Here is a 27,196-nt window from a genome sequence, read left to right on the forward strand (position 1 = left end):
GTTGAATGAATTGCATTTTGGGAAAGAAGGTGTGGAGAGAGGAATTAAGGAAGAGCCCCATGTGTGTCGTTCTTCCTGACATCCTGTGTGTCATGTCTCTGTGCGTTGGAGAGGTAAATAAACCTGTCGTCTTTTTCTCTACCTCCAGGATCCGAGGAGGAGTCCGGCGTGTGAGGACTCGCGAGTTGCATCCCCAACGTCACGCTGCTACGTACACAGGAGCCAGGAACGGACAAACACTTCATCGCGAGGCCATGTTTCTCAAGTCTTCCATATAATTCCACATTAAATAGCTGCATTCAGACTACACTTCCCAGAATCCCCCAGTCAGTGCTCAGAGTTCCGTCTGTCCAACAACGATCAAAATAAGTCTATGAGATTCTGATTGTTTTGAAGTTTATTTATTTTGACCATCAATTCAAACAATAAGCACAAGTCATGTATGGACCTCAAATTGCTCTAATTCATTGTTGAATTCCAGTATTTCAATGTGTTTGATTGGGAGTTTTGTTGTTGCTTAGTGATTGTGTTTCAAGATGGAGACTGACTGGGAGATGCTGGAAATAGTTTTTTTGTCTTGTTTTTTATTTTGTTTTGTAAATGACAGGAAGAATTCAATACCAACAAGTTCCCAGGTTGCCTTAGTAACCACAAGGAATGATCACTGCTCAGGGCTTGAGCCTCGATTCACATCACGAAATTCCCCCAACTATCTCCCTCATTAGAAATCACATGGACATCACATGGTCATATTGGATGTCTGATTCCTTGAGTGGTTGATTGAGTACTTAATCAATTATACTATGAGGTAGTACTCAGTAATACTTGATTTTCCCTCACATCCTTAATATCCTTAAAGTCCTTTATTTGTGTAAATACACTATGTGGACAACCATTGGATCATGTATTACACCCATACATGGAGGTTTCTTGCTCTTTTCAGCCTAACAAATCAGATTCAGAAATGCTTCCCGTGGGCGTGGGTTTCTCTAAGGTACTCAGGTACTCTCTAAGGTACTCAGGTACTCTCCAAGGTACTCAGAGCTACAGAAAACAGACAAGAAACGTATCATTGGGGGAGAAGAGTTATTTTCTTAGCTGGACCTACAAGCAGTGAGCATTCTGAAAGGTCATCCTGAGAGGTCATCCTGAGAGGTCATCCTGAGAGGTCATTAGAGGTTAGTATGGGGACTTGTGTTGGTTCATTCAATAATGGCAGCTGTTTCCATCACATTTAGTTTGTTTTGTGGTTCGGTAAAAACATTTTTTTTATCATTTTGTTTTTCATCGTTAAAAGAACCAGACTGATCTATGTTATTACAAGCTATTTTTGTTTTTCTCATGTTGCCAGTGGTTACGTAGTATGTTAGACCTGAGCGCTGGTTTGGTGACCAGTGAAGGATGGAGGGTGCCTCCACACAGACCTGGGTTCAAACTGTATTTGACATATTTCAAATACTGTAGCTGTGCTTGATTCAGCTTACTTGGCTCCATGGGACCAATGTTATAGTCCTAAAAATGCAATCCCCGCCCATCTGGCGTGCACTCCAGTAAGGATAAAGTATGCAAATGCTCAAGTATGTGAAATATTTAAAATTCTATTTGAACCAAAAAGTAGGTCTGCCACCAGAACAGCAGCGTGAGTGGAGCTTCGCTCGGCTCAGGAAGGACATGCACCATGTCGTCTGCTCTTCACCTGTGACCCCTGACCTTTAACCCCGTGACCTATTACACAACCCTATCATTGTCCACCAGTAAGGTTATTTCCTCCTTTCCATTTCCCATCTACCAGCAGCTATAACTCACCAGGGGTGCCCTTATCTTAAACATTGTAGCAAAATATTATACATAATTACTATGTAATAACTGGAGGAAAGCCATGATAATTCATTATTCATTCAGCTTTGGGAACATCCATTATTCACAACCAAACATTTACCAAACAAACCTGCGGCCTTAAATAGAAGACTGGTGCCGTTCGGTCAGTCAAGTCCTTTCCCTGAATGTCTCACTTGGATCCAACATCCCAGGAGATTAAAAGAGGACAGAAAAGTCATGTTAAATGTGTGTAGTTATACAGTACCAGTCAAAAGTTTGGATACGCCATCCGCATTCAAGGGTTTTTCTTAATTTTTTTACTATTTTCTACATTGTACAATAATAGTAAAGACGTCAAAACTATGGAATAACGGAATCATGTAGTAACCAAAAAAGTGTTAAACAAATCAAAATATATTTGAGATTCTTCAAAGTAGCCACCCTTTGCCTTGATGATAGCTTTGCACACTTGGCATTCTCTCAACCAGCTTCATGAGGTAGTCACCTGGAATGCATTTCAATTAACAGGTGTGCCTTGTTCATTTGTGGAATTTCTTTCCTTCTTAATGCGTTTGAGCCAATCAGTTGTGTTGTGACAAGGTAGGGGTGGTATACAGAAGATAGCCCTATTTGGTAAAAGACCAAGTCCATACTAAGGCAAGAACAGCTCTAATAAGCAAAGAGATGACAGTCCATCATTACTTTAAGACATGAAGGTCAGTCAATACAGAACATTTTAAGAACTTTGAAAGTTTCTTCAAGTGCAGTTGCAAAAACCATCAAGCGCTATGATGAAACTGTCTCTCATGAGGACCGCCACAGGAAAGGAAGACCCAGAGTTACCTCTGCTGCAGAGGATAAGTTCATTAGAGTTACCAGCCTCAGAAATTGCAGCCCAAATAAATGCTTCACAGAGATCAAGTAACAGACACATCTCAATATCAACTGTTCAGGGGAGACTGTGTGAATCAGGCCTTCGTGGTTGAATTGCTGCAAAGAAACCACTACTAAAAGACACCAATAATAAGAAGAGACTTGCTTGGGCCAAGAAACACGAGCAATGGACATTAGACCGGTGGAACTGATTGGCCCAAATTTGAGATTTTTGGTTCCAACCGCCATGTCTTTGTGAGACGCAGAGTAGGTGAACGGATGATCTCCGCATGTGTGGTTCCCACCATGAAGCATGGAGGAGGTGGTGTGATGGTGCTTAGCTGGTGACTGTCTGGGATTTATTTAGAATTCAAGGCACACTTAACCAGCATGGCTACCACAGCATTCTGCAGCGATATACCATCCCATCTGGTTTGCACTTAGTGGGACTATCATTTGTTTTTCAACAGAACAATGACCCAACACACCTCCAGGCTGTGTAAGGGCTATTTGACCAAGGAGAGTGATGGATTGCTGCATCAGATGACCTGACCTCCACAATCACCCAACCTCAACCTAATTGAGATGGTTTGGAAAGAGTTGGACCACAGAGTGAAGGAAAAGCAGCCAACAAGTGCTCAGCATATGAGGGAACTTCTTCAACTTTTGGAAAACCATTCCAGGTGAAGCTGGTTGAGAGAATGCCAAGAATGTGTAAAGCTATCATCAAGACAAAGGGTGTGGCTACTTTGAAGAATATAAAATACATTTTGATTTGTTTAACACTTTTGGGGTTACTACATGATTCCATGTGTGTTATTTCATAGTTTTGATGTCTTTACTATTATTCTACAATGTAGAAAATAGTAAAAATAAAGAAAAACCTTTGAATGAGTAGGTGTCCAAACTTTTGACTGGTAGTGTACATATCCTCCAATATATTTTAGTTCTTACTGTATATGTATACATGGAGGCTGAGTGGACATGTGCAAGGAGACTGACTGTATTGCAAACGGTAAACATTGAATTGAATAAACCTATTGATCCCCAGAGTATTTTCTAAATAGTTGGAAGCACTTAAAACAACCTTTAAATGTCATGTGGCTGATCGACGGTAGTAACGCTCTGAACCAGTTATGAGATGAATCCAGCTATTCTATTGACTTCAGTATGCCTTATGAAGTCAGTTTTCAAATAGGTTAGTTGTGTGCTCTTCATTCACTACCTCCTGTGGATCGCTTGAAGTTTATTATTATCTTAGATCATCAAATAACCTAATACATTAAGCTCGTGTTATTTGATGCCTTCTGTTCCTCCTCCGTCAATCTAAACCCAATTCACTAGGTTTTGCTTTACAAGAACACGTTGGAATCATATGCAGTCAAAATCATGGATAATCTATAGATTACAGCCCCATATTTACCGATACCTCGTTTTGTAATGTGTTTTTGAGACAGCGTCTCTAACATATTTACCGATACCTCGTTTTCTAATGTGTTTTGGAGACAGCTTCTCTCGCTAATACTTCAGGTTGTGTCTGTTATATATCTGTGTAGAGAACAGTCCCCTATAGCCCAGTTAAACCAGACTGAACAGCCCCTGCCGCGACTGAACAGTCCCCTATAGCCTGGTTAAACCAGACTGAACAGTCCCCTATAGCCTGGTTAAACCAGACTGAACAGTCCCCTATAGCCTGGTTAAACCAGACTGAACAGTCCCCTATAGCCTGGTTAAACCAGACTGAACAGTCCCCTATAGCCTGGTTAAACCAGACTGAACAGTCCCCTATAGCCTGGTTAAACCAGACTGAACAGTCCCCTATAGCCTGGTTAAACCAGACTGAACAGTCCCCTATAGCCTGGTTAAACCAGACTGAACAGTCCCCTATAGCCTGGTTAAACCAGACTGAACAGTCCCCTATAGCCTGGTTAAACCAGACTGAACAGTCCCCTATAGCCTGGTTAAACCAGACTGAACAGTCCCCTATAGCCTGGTTAAACCAGACTGAACAGTCCCCTATAGCCTGGTTAAATTAGACTGAACAGTCCCCTATAGCCTGGTTAAACTAGACTGAACAGTCCCCTATAGCCTGGTTAAACCAGACTGAACAGTCCCCTATAGCCTGGTTAAACCAGACTGAACAGTCCCCTATAGCCTGGTTAAACCAGACTGAACAGTCCCCTATAGCCTGGTTAAACCAGACTGAACAGTCCCCTATAGCCTGGTTAAACCAGACTGAACAGTCCCCTATAGCCTGGTTAAACCAGACTGAACAGTCCCCTATAGCCTGGTTAAACCAGACTGAACAGTCCCCTATAGCCTGGTTAAACCAGACTGAACAGTCCCCTATAGCCTGGTTAAACCAGACTGAACAGTCCCCTATAGCCTGGTTAAACCAGACTGAACAGTCCCCTATAGCCTGGTTAAACCAGACTGAACAGTCCCCTATAGCCCGGTTAAACCAGACTGAACAGTCCCCTATAGCCCGGTTAAACCAGACTGAACAGTCCCCTATAGCCCGGTTAAATTAGACTGAACAGTCCCCTATAGCCTGGTTAAACTAGACTGAACACTGTGTTGAGAACAGTCCCCTATAGCCTGGTTAAACCAGACTGAACAGTCCCCTATAGCCTGGTTAAACCAGACTGAACAGTCCCCTATAGCCTGGTTAAACCAGACTGAACAGTCCCCTATAGCCTGGTTAAACCAGACTGAACAGTCCCCTATAGCCTGGTTAAATTAGACTGAACAGTCCCCTATAGCCTGGTTAAACCAGACTGAACAGTCCCCTATAGCCTGGTTAAACCAGACTGAACAGTCCCCTATAGTCTGGTTAAACCAGACTGAACAGTCCCCTATAGTCTGGTTAAACCAGACTGAACAGTCCCCTATAGCCTGGTTAAACCAGACTGAACAGTCCCCTATAGCCTGGTTAAATTAGACTGAACAGTCCCCTATAGCCTGGTTAAACCAGACTGAACAGTCCCCTATAGCCTGGTTAAACCAGACTGAACAGTCCCCTATAGCCTGGTTAAACCAGACTGAACAGTCCCCTATAGCCCGGTTAAACCAGACTGAACAGTCCCCTATAGCCCGGTTAAACCAGACTGAACAGTCCCCTATAGCCCGGTTAAACCAGACTGAACAGTCCCCTATAGCCCGGTTAAACCAGACTGAACAGTCCCCTATAGCCCGGTTAAACCAGACTGAACAGTCCCCTATAGCCTGGTTAAACCAGACTGAACAGTCCCCTATAGCCTGGTTAAATTAGACTGAACAGTCCCCTATAGCCCGGTTAAACCAGACTGAACAGTCCCCTATAGCCCGGTTAAATTAGACTGAACAGTCCCCTATAGCCTGGTTAAATTAGACTGAACAGTCCCCTATAGCCTGGTTAAACCAGACTGAACAGTCCCCTATAGCCTGGTTAAACCAGACTGAACAGTCCCCTATAGCCTGGTTAAACCAGACTGAACAGTCCCCTATAGCCTGGTTAAACCAGACTGAACAGTCCCCTATAGCCTGGTTAAACCAGACTGAACAGTCCCCTATAGCCTGGTTAAATTAGACTGAACAGTCCCCTATAGCCTGGTTAAACCAGACTGAACAGTCCCCTATAGCCCGGTTAAACCAGACTGAACAGTCCCCTATAGCCCGGTTAAACCAGACTGAACAGTCCCCTATAGCCCGGTTAAATTAGACTGAACAGTCCCCTATAGCCTGGTTAAACCAGACTGAACAGTCCCCTATAGCCTGGTTAAACCAGACTGAACAGTCCCCTATAGCCTGGTTAAACTAGACTGAACAGTCCCCTATAGCCTGGTTAAATTAGACTGAACAGTCCCCTATAGCCCGGTTAAACCAGACTGAACAGTCCCCTATAGCCCGGTTAAACCAGACTGAACACTGCACCCACATATGTTTAGCTTTAAAACAAACATTGTTAAATCTTTCTGAATTCCAGGCTACAGCCCACTAGTCTGATCTGGAAATGACTAAATCACAACCAACCAGCACTTTTGCTTTATATTTAACAGGGGAAAACTCAACGAAAAATAATCAAAGCAATATACCTATGACGGTGACCAATACAATGAAAAATAACACTTCAAAATCTATGAAACATCCCTGAAACATTTTGGTTGGCCGATTTTATTATCCTTTTTTTTGTGTCCTTTTCTGTTTGTGATTATTGTTTTTGTTTTTTCGAATGCATAATGAGCTGAAATGGCCTTTTTTTTCTATCAGAACACGATCCCCATGGAAACGGAAGGGATCTGTCAGTATATTTTGGATACTTTGTGTACAAAAAAGAGAAAGACAAAAACATAAATGAAATAAAGTGTTGTATTTTATATATAATAGAACATTTCAATATGGTGATATGTCACTAATATATTTATTTACTAATATATTTATCCATTTTTTTTTTTTTTTTGGTCCAGGTTTTGAAAAATACTACATGCTTTCTGTATAGAAACAATATCTATATGAAACTATGTGCCATCACAGATGTATCAACCTGGCTTCATTCCAATTATATGCAAATAAATTATTTTCAAATAAAAACCTCTGGTGCTGAATATGGTCTAAATTCTATGTAAAATTAACCTGTTTTTTGTTGTTGTTGTTCTTGTATTTATCTGACAAATCCCATTGTAAAACTAGGTCATTCAATTCATGTCCATTTTTCAGTCATGTATCAGAGTTATCATCGTGTTGTCACTGGCCAGATATATGCTGCCGCTTACCTCACAAAGGTAAAAGGTGGAAAGCTGAGGCATGTTGTCGCAGTGATCGTAGAATAGAGAAATTTCACAGATTGCTTTTGTAATTGCTTTCAAGAACTTGTCCCATACATTTATCAAAATAGGTGCTAAATCTCTGTCCTAAATCTCTTTAAGCAAAGCCATACAACATTGAACATTCAGTACAACATATTAAACTTGGCTTCGTTGGTGTAGCCGTACAATGGTGGTGGGATATTAGTTGTAAGCGGTGAGGTTGCCCCTGGCATCCTGGTCCTTCTCAATGGCCTCGAACAGAGACTTGAAGTTTCCTGCCCCGAAGCCCTGTGGTGGGAGACACACACGTACACACACACACACACACAGGGGTCCAACTCAGTCAATCAATGAAATGTATTTATTAAAGCTCTGTTACATCATCAGTTAATTCATAGATCGTATTCCGCCTCATTCCGTGTTATTTCTAACGGCTGAAAGTATGACTTCACTGACAGCTTTTGGTTATTGTCAAGGATAAGGTCTATAATGTCTTTGATGTTGACCACCTGAGACCGTGGCTAAAGACTTAAACACTGCCCCAGAGATGTATGTTCAAACTCCAGCTCGCCCCAGAACATTTCATTTATAAGCTCCTAGTAAATCATGTAAATATTTGAAAGTGTAATAAAAAGATCGAGACGTTAAAGACCAAGAAACATGTTGACGGTTTCTCCCACAGTTCCTTTGGTGTGGTGTACCTAAATGTTTTGAGTTTCAGGCATAACCAATCCTCTGCACATCACTAGACTGTGAAACGCCGGCGTGCGACTGATGGAACCTGTTCTAACAGGTAGTGAACGGGGACTTGGTTACAAACCCAAACGAAGTGCCACAGGGTGAAAAAAAACAATCCACAACTCTACCTCAATTCCAGCTCTCTCTGCTATAGTCGGTCTTTAATCTGCACCTGTGATAGATTTCCTTATCGTTTATGACTCTGTGTTTGCCCTGGGTGGCAGCCGGTAAACAGGTGTTAACATGCGCCAGCGTTCACACGTGTTCCCGGTTTTATGGACTTACAAGGACATGTGGTGACTTTGTGTATGTGTGTGAGAGAGAGAGAAATGGGGGCTATTGGACTATACTCCCCCTATAAAGGGCTGTGTGTGAAAGAGAGAGAGCGAAATGGGGGCTATTGGACTATACTCCCCCTATAAAGGGCTGTGTGTGAAAGAGAGAGAGAAATGGGGGCTATTGGACTATAATCCCCCTATAAAGGGCTGTGTGTGAAAGAGAGAGAGAGAAATGGGGGCTATTGGACTATAATCCCCCTATAAAGGGCTGTACGTGTGTGTGAGAGAGAGAAATGGGGCTATTGGACTATAATCCCCCTATAAAGGGCTGTGTGTGAAAGAGAGAGAAATGGGGGCTATTGGACTATACTCCCTCTATAAAGGGCTGAGAGAGAGAGAGAGAAATGGGGGCTATTGGACTATACTCCCTCTATAAAGGGCTGTGTGTGAAAGAGAGAGAAATGGGGGCTATTGGACTATACTCCCTCTATAAAGGGCTGAGAGAGAGAGAGAAATGGGGGCTGTTGGACTATACTCCCTCTATAAAGGGCTGTGTGTGAAAGAGAGAGAAATGGGGGCTATTGGACTATACTCCCCCTATAAAGGGCTGTGTGTGAAAGAGAGAGAGAGAAATGGGGGCTATTGGACTATAATCCCCCTATAAAGGGCTGAGAGAGAGAGATAAATGGGGGCTATTGGACTATACTCCCCCTATAAAGAGCTGTGTGAAAGAGAGAGAAATGGGGGCTATTGGACTATACTCCCCCTATAAAGGGATAGCAATAGATACGTATACAAGTGAATCCAGGCCACTTTTATAGGTATTTTAATTTCACCCAAAAATTATATTTTGGCTGTAAGAATCTGGCATTTGTGGTTTTTAAATTAAAGGTATTTGGGAAGCCCTCATAATCAGAGGGAAAGCTAGTTGACTTCTGGTCTCCTAGTATCTGGTATACTTACAAAGTGGTTGTGACGCTGAATGACTTCCAAAAAAAGGGTTGGTCGGTCCTGCACGGGTTTGGTGAAGATTTGGAGCAGGTAGCCCTTGTCATCGAAGTCAACTAAGATTTTCAGTTCCTTGACTCAGCCAAGACAGACAGAGAGAATGAATAAGGACATCTGGACACTGAGCAAAAAATATCAGCTCTGATTTAAATTACACTCAGGCTCTCTCTCAGGTTGTCTGTCCTCGATTCCTTGCACCCTGCTTCTTAAAACGGTCAGTGGGGAGGAACCTGGGACTTTTTCCTTCAATACGTTTTGAGAAAGAAACGAGAGGATGTGAGGAATCGAAGAAAGATGAATTGAGAAAGAGCCCCAGTATGTGATTAAAGACATGACGCTCTATATACCTGTAGCCTCTTGAGGTCCTCCTTCACCTTGATCTTAGATGTCTTGAGGTTCTCCCTCAGGCTCTCATAGTAAACATCAGGGGCCGCCAGGAAGTCCATCCCCCGGGCTCGGAGGTTCACAATCTGTTTTAAGACAGGGTAGCTGATCTTAAGCCTGTCACTACTTGCTTAATTCAAGAGAAGAAGACAGGATGGATGAAGCTCATGGTTGTGCAGTATTTCCAATGCCTTGCCTTTGCCCTGAGACATAGCTGTATGCCATGGAGTAGGGGGAAAATACAGCTATGTCTCAGGGCAAGTCTTGCCTGTGCTTGCTTACTCTGTTAAAACCTCTTAAGGATCGGGCCCTTTTTTTCAATTTTCGCTGAAAATGACATACCCAAATCTAACTGCCTGTAGCTCAGGCCCTGAAGCAAGGATATGCATATTCTTGGTACCATTTGAAAGGAAACACTTTGAGGTTTGTGGAAATTTGAAAGGAATGTAGGAGAATAACACATTAGATCTGGTAAAAAATAATAGAAAGAAAAAAAACGACAGTTTTTTTGTATTTTGTTTGTACCATCATCTTTGAAATGCAAGAGAAAGGCCATGATGTATTATTCCAGCCCAGGTGCAATTTAGATTTTGGCCACTAGAAGTGTATATGAACAGTTTCAGACTAATCCAATGAACCATTGCATTTCTGTTAAAATGTTTGTATCAAGACTGCCCAAATGTGCCTAATTTGTTTATTAATAACTTTTCATGCTCAAAACTGTGCACTCTCCTCAAACAATAGCATGGTATGTTTTCACTGTAATAGCTACTGTAAATTGGACAGTGCAGTTAGACTAACAAGAAGTTAAGCTTTCTGCCAATATCAGATATGTCTATGTCCTGGGAAATGTTCTTGTTACTTACAACCTCATGCTAATCGCATTAGCCTACGTTAGCTCAATCGTCCCACAGGGGAACCACCAATCCTGAAGAAGTTTTAAAGCTATGAATCTGCATGGATTGTAAATATTCAACTGATATACAGTACCTTCAGAAAGTATTCACACCCCTTGACTTTTTCAGCATCGTGTTGTGTTACAGCCTGAACTTAAAATGGATTACATTGAGATTGTTGGGTAACGCCTACACACAATAACCCATAATGTCAATGTGGAATTAGGTTTTTCAAAATGTTTACAAATTAATAAAAAATGTAAAGTTGAAATGTCTTGAGTCAATAAGTATTCAAACCCTTTAAGGCAAACCTAAATAAGTTCAGGAGTAAAAATGTTGCTTAACAAGTCACATAATAAATTCCATGGACTCACTCTGTGTGCAACAATAGTGTTTGACATGATTTTTGATTGACTACTTCATCTCTGTACACCACACATACAATATATCTATTTCGAGCAGTGAATTTCAAACACAGATTCAACCACATAGACCAGGGAGGATTTCTAATGCCTCGCAAAGAAGGGCACCTATCGGTAAATAAATAAGTACATATTGAATATCCCTTTGAGCATGGTGAAGTTATTAGTTACACTTTGGATGGTGTATCAATACACCCAGTCACTACAAAGACACAGGTGTCCTTCCTAACTCAGTTGCCGGAGAGGAAGGAAACCGCTCAAGAATGTCACCATGATGCCAATAGTGACTTAAAAACAGTTACAGAGTTTAATGGCTGTGATAGGAGAAAACTGAGGATGGATCAACAACATTGTAGTTACTCCACAATACTAACCTAATTGACAGAGTGAAAAGAAGGAAGCCTATACGGAATAAAAAATATTCCTGTTTGCAACAAGGCATTAAAGTAATACTGCAAAAAATGTGTGCAAAGCAATTAACGTTTTTTTCCCTGAGTACAAAGTGTTATGTTTGTGGCAAATCCAATACAACACATTATTAAGCACCATTCTCCATATTTTCAATTATAAGTAGTGGCTGCATCATGTTGTGGGTATTATTGTAAACGTTAAGGACTGTGGAGTTTCTCAGGATAAAAAAGAAATGGAATGGAGCTAAGCACAGTCAAATCCTAGAGGAAAACCTGGTTCAGTCTGCTTTCCACCAGACACTGGGAGATTAATGCAGCATTCAGCATGACAATAGCCTAAAACACAAGGCCAAATATAAACTGGAGTTAATTACCAAGAAGATAGTCAATGTTCCCGAGTTACAGTTTTGACTTAAATCTACTTGAAAATCTGAAAATGGGTCTCTAGCAAGGATCAACAATCAACTTGACAGAGCTTGAAGAATTTTGAAAATAATGGGCAAATGTTGCACAATCCAGGTGTGGAAAGCTCTTAGAGACTTACTCAGAAAGACTCATTGCCAAAGGTGCTTCTACAAAGTATTGACACAGTGGTGTGAATACTTATGTCAATTAGATATTTCTGTATTTCATTTTCAACAAATTTGCAAACATTTCTAAAACAATGTTTTCACTTTGTCATTATGATATATTGTGTGTAGATGGGTGAGGTGAAAAATTGATTTAATCCATTTTGAATTCAGGCTGTAACAACAAAATGTGGAATAAGTCAAGGGGTATGAATACTTTCTGAAGGCTCTGTAATGTTGTATTTCTTTCTTCATCAGAAAATATATGATTGACTTACAGCTTGAATGATGTCGGATGTGTTCAGGGCGATGTGCTGGACACCAGGCCCTCCATTGTAGTCACAATACTCCTGTTGAAATAAGGCCACAATCAAGTTAAAATACTGGCACACACATAAACACAGGCGGCTAGATAGAGTACCTCATGATAAGCTGTAGACCACACTATTTACCAAGAGAGTTTTCATCTATATTTTTCCTAGCTGTCTATTTACCATCACAAACCGATGATGGCTCTAAGACCTCAATCAAAGAGCTGTATAGGGCCATAAGTAAACAAGAAAGTGCTCATCTAGAGGCGGCGCTCCTAGTGGCCGGTAACTTGAATGCCGGAAAACTGAAATCAGTTTTACCTTATTTCTACCAGCATGTCATCTGTGCAACTAGAGGCGAAAAAACTCTAGACCACCTTTACTCCACACACAGAGACACGTACAAATCTCTCCCTCGCTCTCCATTTGGAAAATCCGACCATAACTCTATCCTCCTGATTCCAGCTTACAAGTAAAAACTCAATTAAGAAGTTCCAGTGACATGCTCAATACGGAAATGGTGCGATGAAGCGGATGCTAAGCTACAGGACTGTTTCGCTAGCACAGACTGGAATATGTTCCAGGATTCATCTGATGGCATTGAGGAGTTTACCACATCAGTCACCGGCTTTGTTAATAAGTGCATCGACGACGTCGTCGCCACAGTGACAATACGTGCATATCCCAACCAGAAGCTATGGATTACAGGCAACATCCGCACTGAGCTAAAGGCTAGAGCTGCTGCTTTGAAGGAGTGGAACATTAATCCGGTATTTTATAAGAAATCCCGCAAAACACTCCGACGAACCGTCAATACAGGACCAAGATCAGATCCTACCACTCCGTCTTTGACGCTCATCGGATGTGGCAGGGCTTGCAAACTATTACGGATTACAAAGGGAAACCCAGTCGCAAACTGTCTAGTGACGCGAGCCTACCAGATGAGCGAAATACCTTCTATGCTCGCTTCGATACTAGCAACACTGAACCATGCCTGAGAGCATCAGCTGTTCCAGATGACTGTGTGATCATGCTCTCCGTAGCCAATGTCAGTAAGACGTTTAAGCAGGTTAACATTCACAATGCCCAGATGGATTACCAGGACACGTACTCAGAGCATGCGCTGACCAGATGGCAAGTGTCTTCACTGACATTTTCAACCTCTCCCTGACCCAATCTGTAAAACCTACATGTTTCAAGCAGACCACCATAGTCCTTGTGCCCAAGAATGTCAAGGTAACCTGTGAAAATGACTATCACCTCGTCTAATCTGTAGCCATGAAATGTTAAAAAAAGATAGTCATGGCTCACATCAACACCATCATCCCAGACACCCTAGACCCACTCAAATTCCCATACCGCCCCAACAGATCCACAGATATATATTATATTGCACTTCAGAATGCCCTTTCCCACCTGGACAAAAGGAACACCTATGTGAGAATGCTATTCATTAACTACAGATCAGCATTCAACTCCATAGTGCCGTCCAAGCTCATCACTAAACTAAGGACCCTGGGACTAAACACGTCCCTCTGTAACTGGATCCTAGACTTACTGATAGGCTGCCCCCAGGTGGTGAGGGTAGGCAACAACAAATCCGCCACGCTGACCCTCAACACGGGGGCCCATCGGATGCGTGCTCAGCCCCCTCCTGTACTCCACGTTCACCCGCGACTGCGTGGCCGCGCACGACTCCAACACCATCATTAAATTTGCCGACGACACAGCGGTGGTAGGCCTGATCACCGACGACGACAAGACAGCCTACAGGGAGGAGGTCAGAGACCTGGCAGTGTGGTGCCAGGACAACAACCTCTCCCTCTGCTGTCTTGATCAGTCGGTTGTCCTTCAGTGTTGATATCCGACCCTCCGCCTCTATCTAGCTTCTATAATATGACCGATACACCTTCTTGCATGTCCATCTGAGATTGCTTGACCTGAGAGACATCCGGTTCAAGAGATTCAAGAATGGTTCTGACTCTACCCATTTCTTGCATGACCTACTGTAGGGTTGATTGCAAGGCCGACAACAAGCTGGGTTCTACGTTCTGCCCTTTCAACGTCCTGCTTGCTGAAGTGCTAGCAACAGAGCTAGCGCTGTTAGTCGCTGTGCTAGCGATTGTGCTACATGTACGCGTTGAAGCTGAATTCAACGCAGATATTATATTGAAAAACTTTGATAAAACAAATAGAAGTAAATTACCCCTCAAAAACAATTCTACTAAATGAACTATTCTATCGAACTTTGAGCAAGTAGGAAGGAAGTGTTTTATCGGGAGGTTGCTTCGCAGCGTCACGTGACTCCTATTTTTAGATGATTTCTCTTTTTTTCTTTGTGTATTGTTGGGAAGGGCCATACGTAGGCATTTCACTGTTAGTTTAACACCTGTTGTTAACTAAGCATGTGACAAATAAAATTGGATTTGATTTGATTTTAGTTGCTCCTTAATGGAGGGACGGGCTCGTAGTAATGGCCGGAACGGAATCAATGGAACGGTATGAAACACTTAAAACACATTTCATGCCGTTCCACTTACTCCATTCCAGCCATTATTATGAGCCGTCCTCCCCTGACACACACAAGTACACACACAGAGAGGTTAGAAGGTCAGGGGTCAGACCTGGATTTGCGACTTCTTCTTGCCAGGAGCAGGTTCGTTGATTGGCATCTTGATGGTCTCCTCATAGTTGGTCACTACGATTGACCTCAGGGAGCTGTACTGTGTGTGGATCTGTTTGTCATCTATCGACCAGAACCGGTGAAACAGCAAGCAGTTCTGATACCTGGAGACAGTGGTTCCATTAACTATCAGTGCATCTCTCTAAACTATGGGTCACAATAGTCTTAACACACAGGATAGGGTTAGGGTCATTGTGTTGGTGACAGTCTCATCTTTCCACAGAGGGGTCATATTAGTTTTTGGAGGCCCAAACCGTTCCGACGCTACAGACGTTTTCGTGAAAAGACAGATGTCTCATGGTCTGACAAACACCGCTGTTAGCTCGGCCACCTTCCACAGCAGATGCGGAGGGCCAACATAGGAGGATACGTAGGGCCGACATAGGAGGATACGTAGGGCCGACATAGGAGGATACGTAGGGCCGACATAGGAGGATACGGAGGGCCGACATAGGAAGATACGGAGGGCCGACATAGGAGGATACGGAGGGCCGACATAGGAGGATACGTAGGGCCGACATAGGAGGATACGGAGGGCCGACATAGGAGGATACGGAGGGCCGACATAGGAGGATTCGTAGGGCCGACATAGGAGGATAGGGAGGGCCGACATAAGATGATACGTAGGGCCGACATAGGAGGATACGGAGGCCCGACATAGGAGGATACGGAGGGCCGACATAGGGGGATACGGAGGGCCGACATAGGAGGATACGGAAGGGCCGACATAGGAGGATACGGAGGGCCGACATAGGAGGATACGGAGGGCCGACATAGGAGGATACGGAGGGCCGACATAGGACGATACGGAGGGCCGACATAGGAGGATACGGAGGGCCGACATAGGACGATACGGAGGGCTTTTTCTCATATAAGAGTAACTCGAACCCTACATCTGAAAACAACAGAGCTCCATGTGCTGGATTTCTGTGAACCTGCAGCGTTTTTATGTTAATGGTACCTTTATTTAACTAGGCAAGTCAGTTAAGAACAAATTCTTATTTACAATGACAGCCTAGGAACAGTGGGTTAACTGCCTTGTTTCAGGGGCAGAACAACAGATTTTTACCTTGTCAGCTCGGGGATTCGATCTAGTAACCTCTCGGTTACTAGTCCAACACTCTAACCACTAGGCTACCTACCCCCTCTACACTCTAACCACTAGGTTACCTACCCCCCCTACACTCTAACCACTAGGCTACCTACCCCCCCTACACTCTAACCACTAGGCTACCTACCCCCCCTACACTCTAACCACTAGGTTACCTACCCCCCCTACACTCTAACCACTAGGCTACCTACCCCCCCTACACTCTAACCACTAGGCTACCTACCCCCCCTACACTCTAACCACTAGGCTACCTACCCCCCCTACACTCTAACCACTAGGTTACCTACCCCCCCTACACTCTAACCACTAGGCTACCTACCCCCTCTACACTCTAACCACTAGGTTACCTACCCCCCCTACACTCTAACCACTAGGCTACCTACCACCCCTACACTCTAACCACTAGACTACCTACCCCCCCTACACTCTAACCACTAGACTACCTGCCCCCCCCTACACTCTAACCACTAGACTACCTACCCCCCCTACACTCTAACCACTAGACTACCTACCCCCCCTACACTCTAACCACTAGACTACCTGCCCCCCCCTACACTCTAACCACTAGACTACCTACCCCCCCTACACTCTAACCACTAGACTACCCCCCCACCCCTACACTCTAACCACTAGGCTACCTACCCCCCCTACACTCTAACCACTAGACTACCCCCCCCCCCTACACTCTAACCACTAGACTACCTACCCCCCCTACACTCTAACCACTAGACTACCTACACTCTAACCACTAGGTTACCTACCCCCTCTACACTCTAACCACTAGGTTACCTACCCCCTCTACACTCTAACCACTAGGCTACCTACCCCCCCTACACTCTAACCACTAGACTACCTACCCCCCCTACACTCTAACCACTAGACTACCTACACTCTAACCACTAGGTTACCTACCCCCTCTACACTCTAACCACTAGGTTACCTACCCCCTCTACACTCTAACCACTAGGCTACCTACCCCCCCTACACTCTAACCACTAGGCTACCTACCCCCCCTACACTCTAACCACTAGACTACCTACCCCCCCCTTCACTCTAACCACTAGACTACCTACCACCCCTCTACACTCTAACCACTAGGCTCCCTACCACCCCTACACTCTAACCACTAGACTACCTACCACCCCTACACTCTAACCACTAGACTACCTACCCCCCCTCTACACTCTAACCACTAGACTACCTGCCCCCTACACTCTAACCACTAGGCTACCTACCACCCCTACACTCTAAGCACTAGACTACCTACCCCCCCTACACTCTAACCACTAGACTACCTACCCCCCCTACACTCTAACCACTAGACTACCTGCCCCCCCCCTACACTCTAACCACTAGACTACCTACCCCCCCTACACTCTAACCACTAGACTACCTACCCCCCCTACACTCTAACCACTAGACTACCTGCCCCCCCCTACACTCTAACCACTAGACTACCTACCCCCCCTACACTCTAACCACTAGACTACCCCCCCCCCCCCTCTACACTCTAACCACTAGGCTACCTACCCCCCCTACACTCTAACCACTAGACTACCCCCCCCCCCCCTACACTCTAACCACTAGACTACCTACCCCCCCTACACTCTAACCACTAGACTACCTACACTCTAACCACTAGGTTACCTACCCCCTCTACACTCTAACCACTAGGTTACCTACCCCCTCTACACTCTAACCACTAGGCTACCTACCCCCCCTACACTCTAACCACTAGACTACCTACCCCCCCTACACTCTAACCACTAGACTACCTACACTCTAACCACTAGGTTACCTACCCCCTCTACACTCTAACCACTAGGTTACCTACCCCCTCTACACTCTAACCACTAGGCTACCTACCCCCCCTACACTCTAACCACTAGGCTACCTACCCCCCCTACACTCTAACCACTAGACTACCTACCCCCCCCTTCACTCTAACCACTAGACTACCTACCACCCCTCTACACTCTAACCACTAGGCTCCCTACCACCCCTACACTCTAACCACTAGACTACCTACCACCCCTACACTCTAACCACTAGACTACCTACCCCCCCTCTACACTCTAACCACTAGACTACCTGCCCCCTACACTCTAACCACTAGACTACCTGCCCCCTACACTCTAACCACTAGACTACCTGCCCCCCCCCTACACTCTAACCACTAGACTACCTACCCCCCCTACACTCTAACCACTAGACTACCTGCCCCCTACACTCTAACCACTAGGCTACCTACCCCCCCTACACTCTAACCACTAGACTACCTACCCCCCCTACACTCTAACCACTAGACTACCTACCCCCCCCCTACACTCTAACCACTAGCCTACCTACCCCCCTACACTCTAACCACTAGGCTACCTACCCCCCCTACACTCTAACCACTAGGCTACCTACCCCCCCTACACTCTAACCACTAGACTACCTACCCCCCCTACACTCTAACCACTAGGCTACCTACCCCCCCTACACTCTAACCACTAGGTTACCTACCCCCTCTACACTCTAACCACTAGGCTACCTACCCCCCCTACACTCTAACCACTAGGCTACCTACCCCCCCTACACTCTAACCACTAGGCTACCTACCCCCCCCCTACACTCTAACCACTAGCCTACCTACCCCCCTACACTCTAACCACTAGGCTACCTACCCCCCCTACACTCTAACCACTAGGTTACCTACCCCCTCTACACTCTAACCACTAGACTACCTACCACCCCTCTACACTCTAACCACTAGGCTCCCTACCACCCCTACACTCTAACCACTAGACTACCTACCACCCCTACACTCTAACCACTAGACTACCTACCCCCCCTCTACACTCTAACCACTAGACTACCTGCCCCCTACACTCTAACCACTAGACTACCTGCCCCCTACACTCTAACCACTAGACTACCTGCCCCCCCCCTACACTCTAACCACTAGACTACCTACCCCCCCTACACTCTAACCACTAGACTACCTGCCCCCTACACTCTAACCACTAGGCTACCTACCCCCCCTACACTCTAACCACTAGACTACCTACCCCCCCTACACTCTAACCACTAGCCTACCTACCCCCTACACTCTAACCACTAGGCTACCTACCCCCCTACACTCTAACCACTAGACTACCTACCCCCCCTACACTCTAACCACTAGACTACCTGCCCCCCCCTACACTCTAACCACTAGACTACCTACCCCCCTACACTCTAACCACTAGACTACCTGCCCTCCCACACTCTAACCACTAGACTACCTACCCCCTACACTCTAACCACTAGACTACCTACCCCCCCTACACTCTAACCACTAGACTACCTGCCCCCCCCTACACTCTAACCACTAGGCTACCTACCCCCTCTACACTCTAACCACTAGGTTACCTACCCCCCCTACACTCTAACCACTAGGCTACCTACCCCCCTACACTCTAACCACTAGGCTACCTACCCCCTACACTCTAACCACTAGACTACCTGCCCCCCCTACACTCTAACCACTAGGTTACCTACCCCCTCTACACTCTAACCACTAGACTACCTGCCACCCCTACACTCTAACCACTAGGTTACCTGCCCCCCTACACTCTAACCACTAGGTTACCTACCCCCTCTACACTCTAACCACTAGGCTACCTACCCCCTACACTCTAACCACTAGACTACCTGCCCCCCCTACACTCTAACCACTAGGTTACCTACCCCCTCTACACTCTAACCACTAGACTACCTGCCACCCCTACACTCTAACCACTAGGTTACCTGCCCCTCTACACTCTAACCACTAGGCTACCTACCCCCTACACTCTAACCACTAGACTACCTGCCACCCCTACACTCTAACCACTAGGTTACCTACCCCCTCTACACTCTAACCACTAGACTACCTACCCCCCCCCCCCTACACTCTAACCACTAGACTACCTACCCCCCCCTACACTCTAACCACTAGGCTACCTACCCCCTCTACACTCTAACCACTAGACTACCTGCCACCCCTACACTCTAACCACTAGGTTACCTACCCCCTCTACACTCTAACCACTAGGCTACCTGCCACCCCGTTTTTATGTGAAGACACCGGCCCTAGCTGTTATTCTTCCCCTTGGTCCCCTAGTCCCCTGGTCTCTATGCTCTGCTAGCTGTGAGGCCTACAGGGACACTCACCAGTCTGACACGGGCACCATCGCATCGTCTGGCTGGTTTCCCACAATGTGATCGATGAAGTTTAGAAGTCCTGGCGGCCTGGAGAGAGATAGTGGGGTGTGAGTATGTCTGTCTGTGTCTGTTGCATACGAGACCTGACTGAGCTGTCAATGCATACAAAACACCACTGACTTGAGGCTATAAAACTGATACCTTTTGTGTTGAATTATAATGAGAGAAAATGTAAACACTGCTTTTTTAGAAATCATAATGTGTGAGTGAAACTCACAGTTTGGGTAGCAGGCAGTCCTTTACCACAGAGGCGTTGTATCCGGGCAGAAACAGGCCTTTGTAGGGACCCAGGTACTCAATGAGAGTGTGTGTTGTATCGCCATACTAGAGGAAGATGGGTAAGGAAGCTGTTCATTAACAATTACAGTAGCTCAACTGCATCAGGTCAAATGTGTTTACAATTAGTGACAGAGTGAGAGACTAGGTTGATGAGAGGGAGAGAGAGAGACTAGGTTGATGAGAGAGAGACTAGGTTGATGAGAGAGAGAGAGAGAGAGAGAGAGAGACTAGGTTGATGAGAGAGAGAGAGAGAGAGAGAGAGAGAGAGAGAGAGACTAGGTTGATGAGAGAGAGAGAGACTAGGTTGATGGGAGAGGGAGAGAGAGAGAGAGAGAGAGGGAGGGAGAGAGAGAGAGAGAGAGAGAGAGAGAGAGACTAGGTTGATGAGAGAGAGAGAGAGAGAGAGAGAGAGAGAGGGGGGGGGGGGGGGGAGGGAGAGAGAGAGACTAGGTTGATGAGAGAGAGAGAGAGAGAGAGAGAGAGAGAGAGAGAGAGAGAGAGAGGACTCACCGTCTGAACGACAGCATACTTGACTTTGCCGTGGCTATCTTGCTCAGTCCAAGGCTCCTTGACCACCACCGCCCCTCGCTCTTTAGCTTTCTGCAAACAGTTACAGGACAAATAGCTGGTACACATTACCAAGAAAGCGCCTAACCTGTTAGCACTCCACCACACAGCTCCAGACACTTCTACCAGACACGCTGCAGCTGCTTTCCCAGTTATAGGTAGAAATACCTCTTTGGTATATTATGAATGATCCTCTCTGTTGCTTTGACTACATTTTATTTATTTGAGAGAAATCATGGTAGAAGAAAGAACGGGAAGGTTGCTATCTCTCTGCACAATCAGCAGCTTTCCCTTGGGGCATTGGACCGAGAGCAGAGTTTATCCTCTGTTTAACCTAGAAAAGGGACAGAAAGGGTACCAGGTTCATCTGTGACATTCAGTCCTGCCTAGCGGTTAAGAGAGTTGGGCCAGTAACAAGGCATTTAACCCGTAACAGTTTCAGAGGGGTTGGGTTAAACGTTGAAGACACATTTCAGTTGAATGTATTCAGTTGGACATCTGACTAGGTATCCCCTTTCCCTCTACCCTCTACCCACAACCCACCACCCACCACCCTCTACCCTCCACCCACAACCCTCTACCCACCACCCACCACCCTCTACCCTCCACCCTCCATCCACCACCATATACCCTCGTCCCAGCACCCTCTACCCACCACCCTCTACCCTCTACCCACAACCCACCACCCACCACCCTCTACCCTCCACCCACAACCCTCTACCCACCACCCACCACCCTCTACCCTCCACCCTCCATCCACCACCCTCTACCCTCTTCCCAGCACCCTCTACCCACCACCCTCTACCCTCTACCCACCACCCTCTACCCTCTACCCTCCACCCACCACCCTCTACCCTCCACCCACCACCCTCTACCCACCACCCTCTACCCTCTACCCACCACCCTCTACCCTCTACCCACCACCCTCTACCCTCCACCCTCCAGACTCTACCCCCCACCCTCTACCCTCCATCCACCACCCTCTACCCTCTACCCACCACCCTCTACCCTCCATCCACCACCCTCTACCCACCACCCTCCAGACTCTACCCACCACCCTCCAGACTCTACCCACCACCCTCTACCCTCTACCCTCTACCCACCACCCTCTACCCTCTACCCACCACCCTCTACCCCCCACCCTCCAGACTCTACCCCCCACCCTCTACCCTCTACCCACCACCCTCTAGCCTTTACCTACCACCCTCTACCAACCACTCTCTACCCTCTACTCACCACCCTCTACCTACAACTCACCACCCTCTACCTACCACCCTCTACTCACCACCCTCTACCTACAACTCACCACCCTCTACCCACCACCCTCTAGTCTACTCTCTACCCTCTAGTCGACCCTCTACCCACCACCCTCTAGTCTACCCTCTACCCTCTACCCTCTACCCTCTAGTCTACCCTCTACCCTCTAGTCTACCCTCTACCCTCTACCCTCTAGTCTACCCTCTACCCTCTAGTCTACCCTCTACCCTCTACCCTCTAGTCTACCCTCTACCCTCTACCCTCTAGTCTACCCTCTACCCTCTAGTCTACCCTCTACCCTCTACCCTCTAGTCTACCCTCTACCCTCTAGTCTACCCTCTACCCTCTACCCTCTAGTCTACCCTCTACCCTCTAGTCTACCCTCTACCCTCTAGTCTACCCTCTACCCTCTAGTCTACCCTCTACCCTCTACCCTCTAGTCTACCCTCTACCCTCTACCCTCTAGTCTACCCTCTACCCTCTAGTCTACCCTCTACCCTCTACCCTCTAGTCTACCCTCTACCCTCTAGTCTACCCTCTACCCTCTACCCTCTAGTCTACCCTCTACCCTCTAGTCTACCCTCTACCCTCTACCCTCTAGTCTACCCTCTACCCTCTAGTCTACCCTCTACCCTCTAGTCTACCCTCTACCCTCTACCCACCACCCTCTAGTCTACCCTCTACCCTCTAGTCTACCCTCTACCCTCTACCCTCTAGTCTACCCTCTACCCTCTACCCACCACCCTCTAGTCTACCCTCTACCCTCTAGTCTACCCTCTACCCTCTACCCTCTAGTCTACCCTCTACCCTCTACCCTCTAGTCTACCCTCTACCCCCCACAGATTACTTTAGTACTTTTTACTCACCTTGATTAAGAATTCAAGGTCCTCCACTTGGAAAGAAATGTCTTTGACCCCATCCCCATGCTTCATCAAGTGTTCCCCCATTTCTGAGAGAAAATACAACTTTTGAAACATAAACTTATATGACTGAATGTTGGTCTTTCATACCAGGTCTATATCAGAAATGTAGCCTTTTAAAGATGTTGACTTGGAGAAGAAAACCTGCCTTCATTTCCTGGATTCAGAGCAGATTCGAAGACAAATAATATCTGGGCGAGGAATAAAGAACAACGTGGTCAATACTTCATCACATGAAGGTATTAAAAATCAGTCAAAGTTGGAGTTATAAAAGCTCGAGACCAAGCACGGGCCAGTTTCCCAGACACAGCCCTGTCTAGTCTTGGACTAAGAAGACTTTCAATGGATATTTATTTTTAGTCTAGGATTAGGCTGTGGGTCAGAGAAAGCGGTTCTACGTGTCCAGAAGTGGGTCTGAGATGCTGTACGCTACCTTATCCTGTTTGATGACATGGGACACCACCTCTCGGCTGCCGGTCTCCAAACCCTTGTAGGCCACTGGCTCGAAGCCCATCTTGTCACAGTAGAACACAGCCGCCTGCATAGAGAATACATAAGGATTTCATAACACATTAATAACCCATACATAACACATTATAACCCATACTTAAGACATTAATAACCCATACATAACACATATATAACACATTAATAACCCATACATAACACATTAATAACCCATACATAACCCATACATAACACATTAATAACCCATACATAACACATTAATAACCCATACTTAACACATTAATAACCCATACATAACACATACATAACACATTAATAACCAATACATAACCCATACATAACACATACATAACACATTAATAACCCATACTTAACACATTAATAACCATACATAACACATACATAACACATTAATAACCCATACATAACACATACATAACACATTAATAACCCATACTTAACACATTAATAACCCATACTTAACACATTAATAATCCATACATAACACATTAATAACCCATACGTAACACATTAATAACACATACATAACTCATACATAACCCATACATAACATATTCATAACCCATTAATAATCCATACATAACACATTAATAACCCATATATAACCCATTAATAACCCATACATAACCCATTAATAACCCATACATAACCCATTAATAACCCATATATAACCCATTAATAACCCATATATAACCCATTAATAATCCATACATAACCCATTAATAATCCATACATAACACATACATAACCCACACATAACATATTAATAACCCATTAATAATCCATACATAACACATTAATAACCCATATATAACCCATTAATAACCCATATATAACCCATTAATAACCCATATATAACCCATTAATAACCCATACATAACCCATTAATAACCCATATATAACCCATTAATAACCCATACATAACCCATTAATAATCCATACATAACCCATTAATAATCCATACATAACCCATTAATAACCCATATATAACCCATTAACAACCCATATATAACCCATTAATAACCCATACATAACCCATTAATAACCCATACATAACCCATTAATAATCCATTAATAACCCATATATAACCCATTAATAATCCATACATAACCCATTAATAACCCATACATAACACATTAATAATCCATACATAACCCATTAATAACCCATATATAACCCATTAATAATCCATACATAACCCATTAATAACCCATACACAACACATTCATAAACAGAACATATGTATTTTATTAAAGTTCTTATGTAGGTACCCATCAAATAAAGTTTTACGAACATTTGGAACATTGACTTACACAAGATGTCAACCCTGGTGTTTCACTGTGTGTGTGTGTGTGTGTGTGTGTGGTGTGTGTGTGTGTGTGTGTGTGTGTGTGTGTGTGTGTGTGTGTGTGTGTGTGTGTGTGACCCATATGCTTTCATAGTGCGGTTGAATGAACTTCTACGTGAACTTTTAAGCCTTTTGAAGTTGCTAACTTTTTGTTTACCCAGTAAACGCCCACCTGTTTCCTCTGGTTCCGCAAAGATTAAGTCAGCTATTACAGAAACGATATACCTCCAACCGTGTCATAGTTTTCAACAGCGTCAGGGTCAATTCTAATTGAAGTCAGTCAATTCAGGAGAAAAAAATACTCAAATTCCAATTCAATAATTGGAAAAAAGGCCATATATTTTCAATTACTTCTCAAAAACTGAAAAGGAGAAGCTGGGTTTTTAAATGTATTAATCCATTTTTTGAATTTTAAATGAAAATCACGCCCTGTATGACTGATCTAAATTATAAATGACCCAACCCTGGTTTTTACTACAGTAGTCCATTTGTCAGTTTAATATATGGCTATAAAAGGTTTGTTAGTTGTGCTTTTTCAGAAAGATAGAAAAGCATGTCTCTCGTTCTGGACTGTTACCTCAGTTCATTTCACAGAGAGAAGGCCCAATGTCAACCAGCATAAGAGCAATGACCTGAGTTAGCCTCCGTTTAGAAAGCAAAGTCCATTCAGGACCACATGCTATCCTGCTGTGCATGTTGTCCAGCTTGTGAGGTTGAGAATGTGATATAACCAATAATAAGTTGTCACGCCATGTCAAAAAAACAATCATACAGCATATGATCACATGATATGATAGATAACTTGTTAAGTCTCCATTTATCTTCAGTCTATTTTCGAGGAGGACTTTAAAGACTCACCTGTTTGGCATTGCCCACCCAGAAGGTCACATGGTGGAACTTTACAAATTTTCCCTTCTCGGGCTAAAAGGTAAAAAGGAAAAAATAAAAAATAAATAATTATACTGTATCAAAAAATAGTATATTCACAAATTCCCCTCTTCGTATGGACGGTTTGTCCGCTTGTCGGTCATTTCTCATTAAAACAGACTTTGTAACCCAAGGAACCCAAGAAGGGGAATATTTCTCCCTATTTCATCATCAACTCAAAGATCCACCACTGAAGTGTTACGTAGAAATGCTGCTGATGATGAGGATGGACTTACCTTCTCCCCTTTATCTGTGTAGGTAGTCTGCAGAGAAATGATCAAAATCAATCATCTTTGATGCATGTAAACATGTTTTTCCCCCTAATATCAGAAACCTTTGATTGTGTTATTCCTTACATTTGTGGCCTGTTACATGTGAGGTGTACAACAACATCCCTAACTGCTCTGTGGGCCATGTGCACAGTTCAAGTATATCATTTCCAAATCAGAGTTAATACAATACAATACAATACACATATGAATGAATAAATCCATGTACAGTCATGACAAAACAGCTCTGGAACCAAATGATACTACCGACTGCTGCTGGGTAATATACTACCTGAACAATTCTGTCAACTATTTCACCGTTGTACAGTTGTAAAAATGACCCATCCTCTCTGAAACCCCATGTACACCCTTCACGGGAGGCAGCAGACTTACTCACCATGCTATGGTTCTGTCCGGACAGCGATGACTGATCAAGAGGAGAGGAGAGAGAAGTGTACAGGCTAGAGCGCTGGCTGCCCCCACAGGCCTTAAGTAGTGGCCAGAGGACCCGTGGTGATTGGTCTTTTTGGGGTCAACACCACCCTGGGGTCCGCCTCCAACACGCTTTTGCCTCCCTCACCTGATGAGCACAAGGATCCAGGGGCCCCCGGTCACCGGCTGTCC

The 27,196-nt window shown here is 44.8% G+C and overlaps 2 protein-coding genes across 2 annotated transcripts in view; one reads left to right on the forward strand and one right to left on the reverse strand.

The window, feature by feature from the left end:
* Positions 1–4,285, forward strand: part of LOC106603954 (E3 ubiquitin-protein ligase RNF43) — a 225,006-nt gene extending 220,721 nt beyond the window's left edge. Inside the window, exon 8 of the mRNA XM_045717401.2 lies at positions 149–4,285. Within this exon, the coding sequence (XP_045573357.1) occupies positions 149–174 (26 nt within the window). The 3' untranslated portion in view covers positions 175–4,285. The remainder of the gene's footprint in view (positions 1–148) is intronic.
* A 2,739-nt stretch (positions 4,286–7,024) lies between these two features.
* Positions 7,025–27,025, reverse strand: hpda (4-hydroxyphenylpyruvate dioxygenase a). The gene is made up of 14 exons (NM_001140426.1): positions 26,970–27,025; positions 26,540–26,566; positions 26,235–26,297; positions 23,972–24,076; positions 23,687–23,729; positions 23,485–23,567; positions 21,305–21,394; positions 20,733–20,839; positions 20,465–20,542; positions 15,116–15,278; positions 12,459–12,530; positions 9,847–9,969; positions 9,455–9,571; positions 7,025–7,763 (listed from the first exon to the last, which is right to left on the reverse strand). The coding sequence occupies exons 1-14, from the start codon at positions 26,970–26,972 to the stop codon at positions 7,677–7,679; spliced, it is 1,161 nt and encodes a 386-aa protein (NP_001133898.1). The 5' UTR covers positions 26,973–27,025; the 3' UTR covers positions 7,025–7,676.
* Between the last annotated feature and the right edge of the window lie 171 nt (positions 27,026–27,196).

This window comes from Salmo salar, chromosome 04, assembly GCF_965601325.2.
Source record: "Salmo salar chromosome 04, fSalSal1, whole genome shotgun sequence".
In the NCBI taxonomy this organism is placed as follows: Eukaryota; Metazoa; Chordata; class Actinopteri; order Salmoniformes; family Salmonidae; genus Salmo; species Salmo salar.

Coding starts and splice junctions, on each gene's coding strand:
- hpda (NM_001140426.1), bottom strand. Junction 21,395..23,484: donor ACCTTGAATTCTTAATCAAG/GTGAGTAAAAAG, acceptor AACTGTTTGCAG/AAAGCTAAAGAGCGAGGGGC. Junction 9,970..12,458: donor CATCCGACATCATTCAAGCT/GTAAGTCAATCA, acceptor GTCTTAAAACAG/ATTGTGAACCTCCGAGCCCG.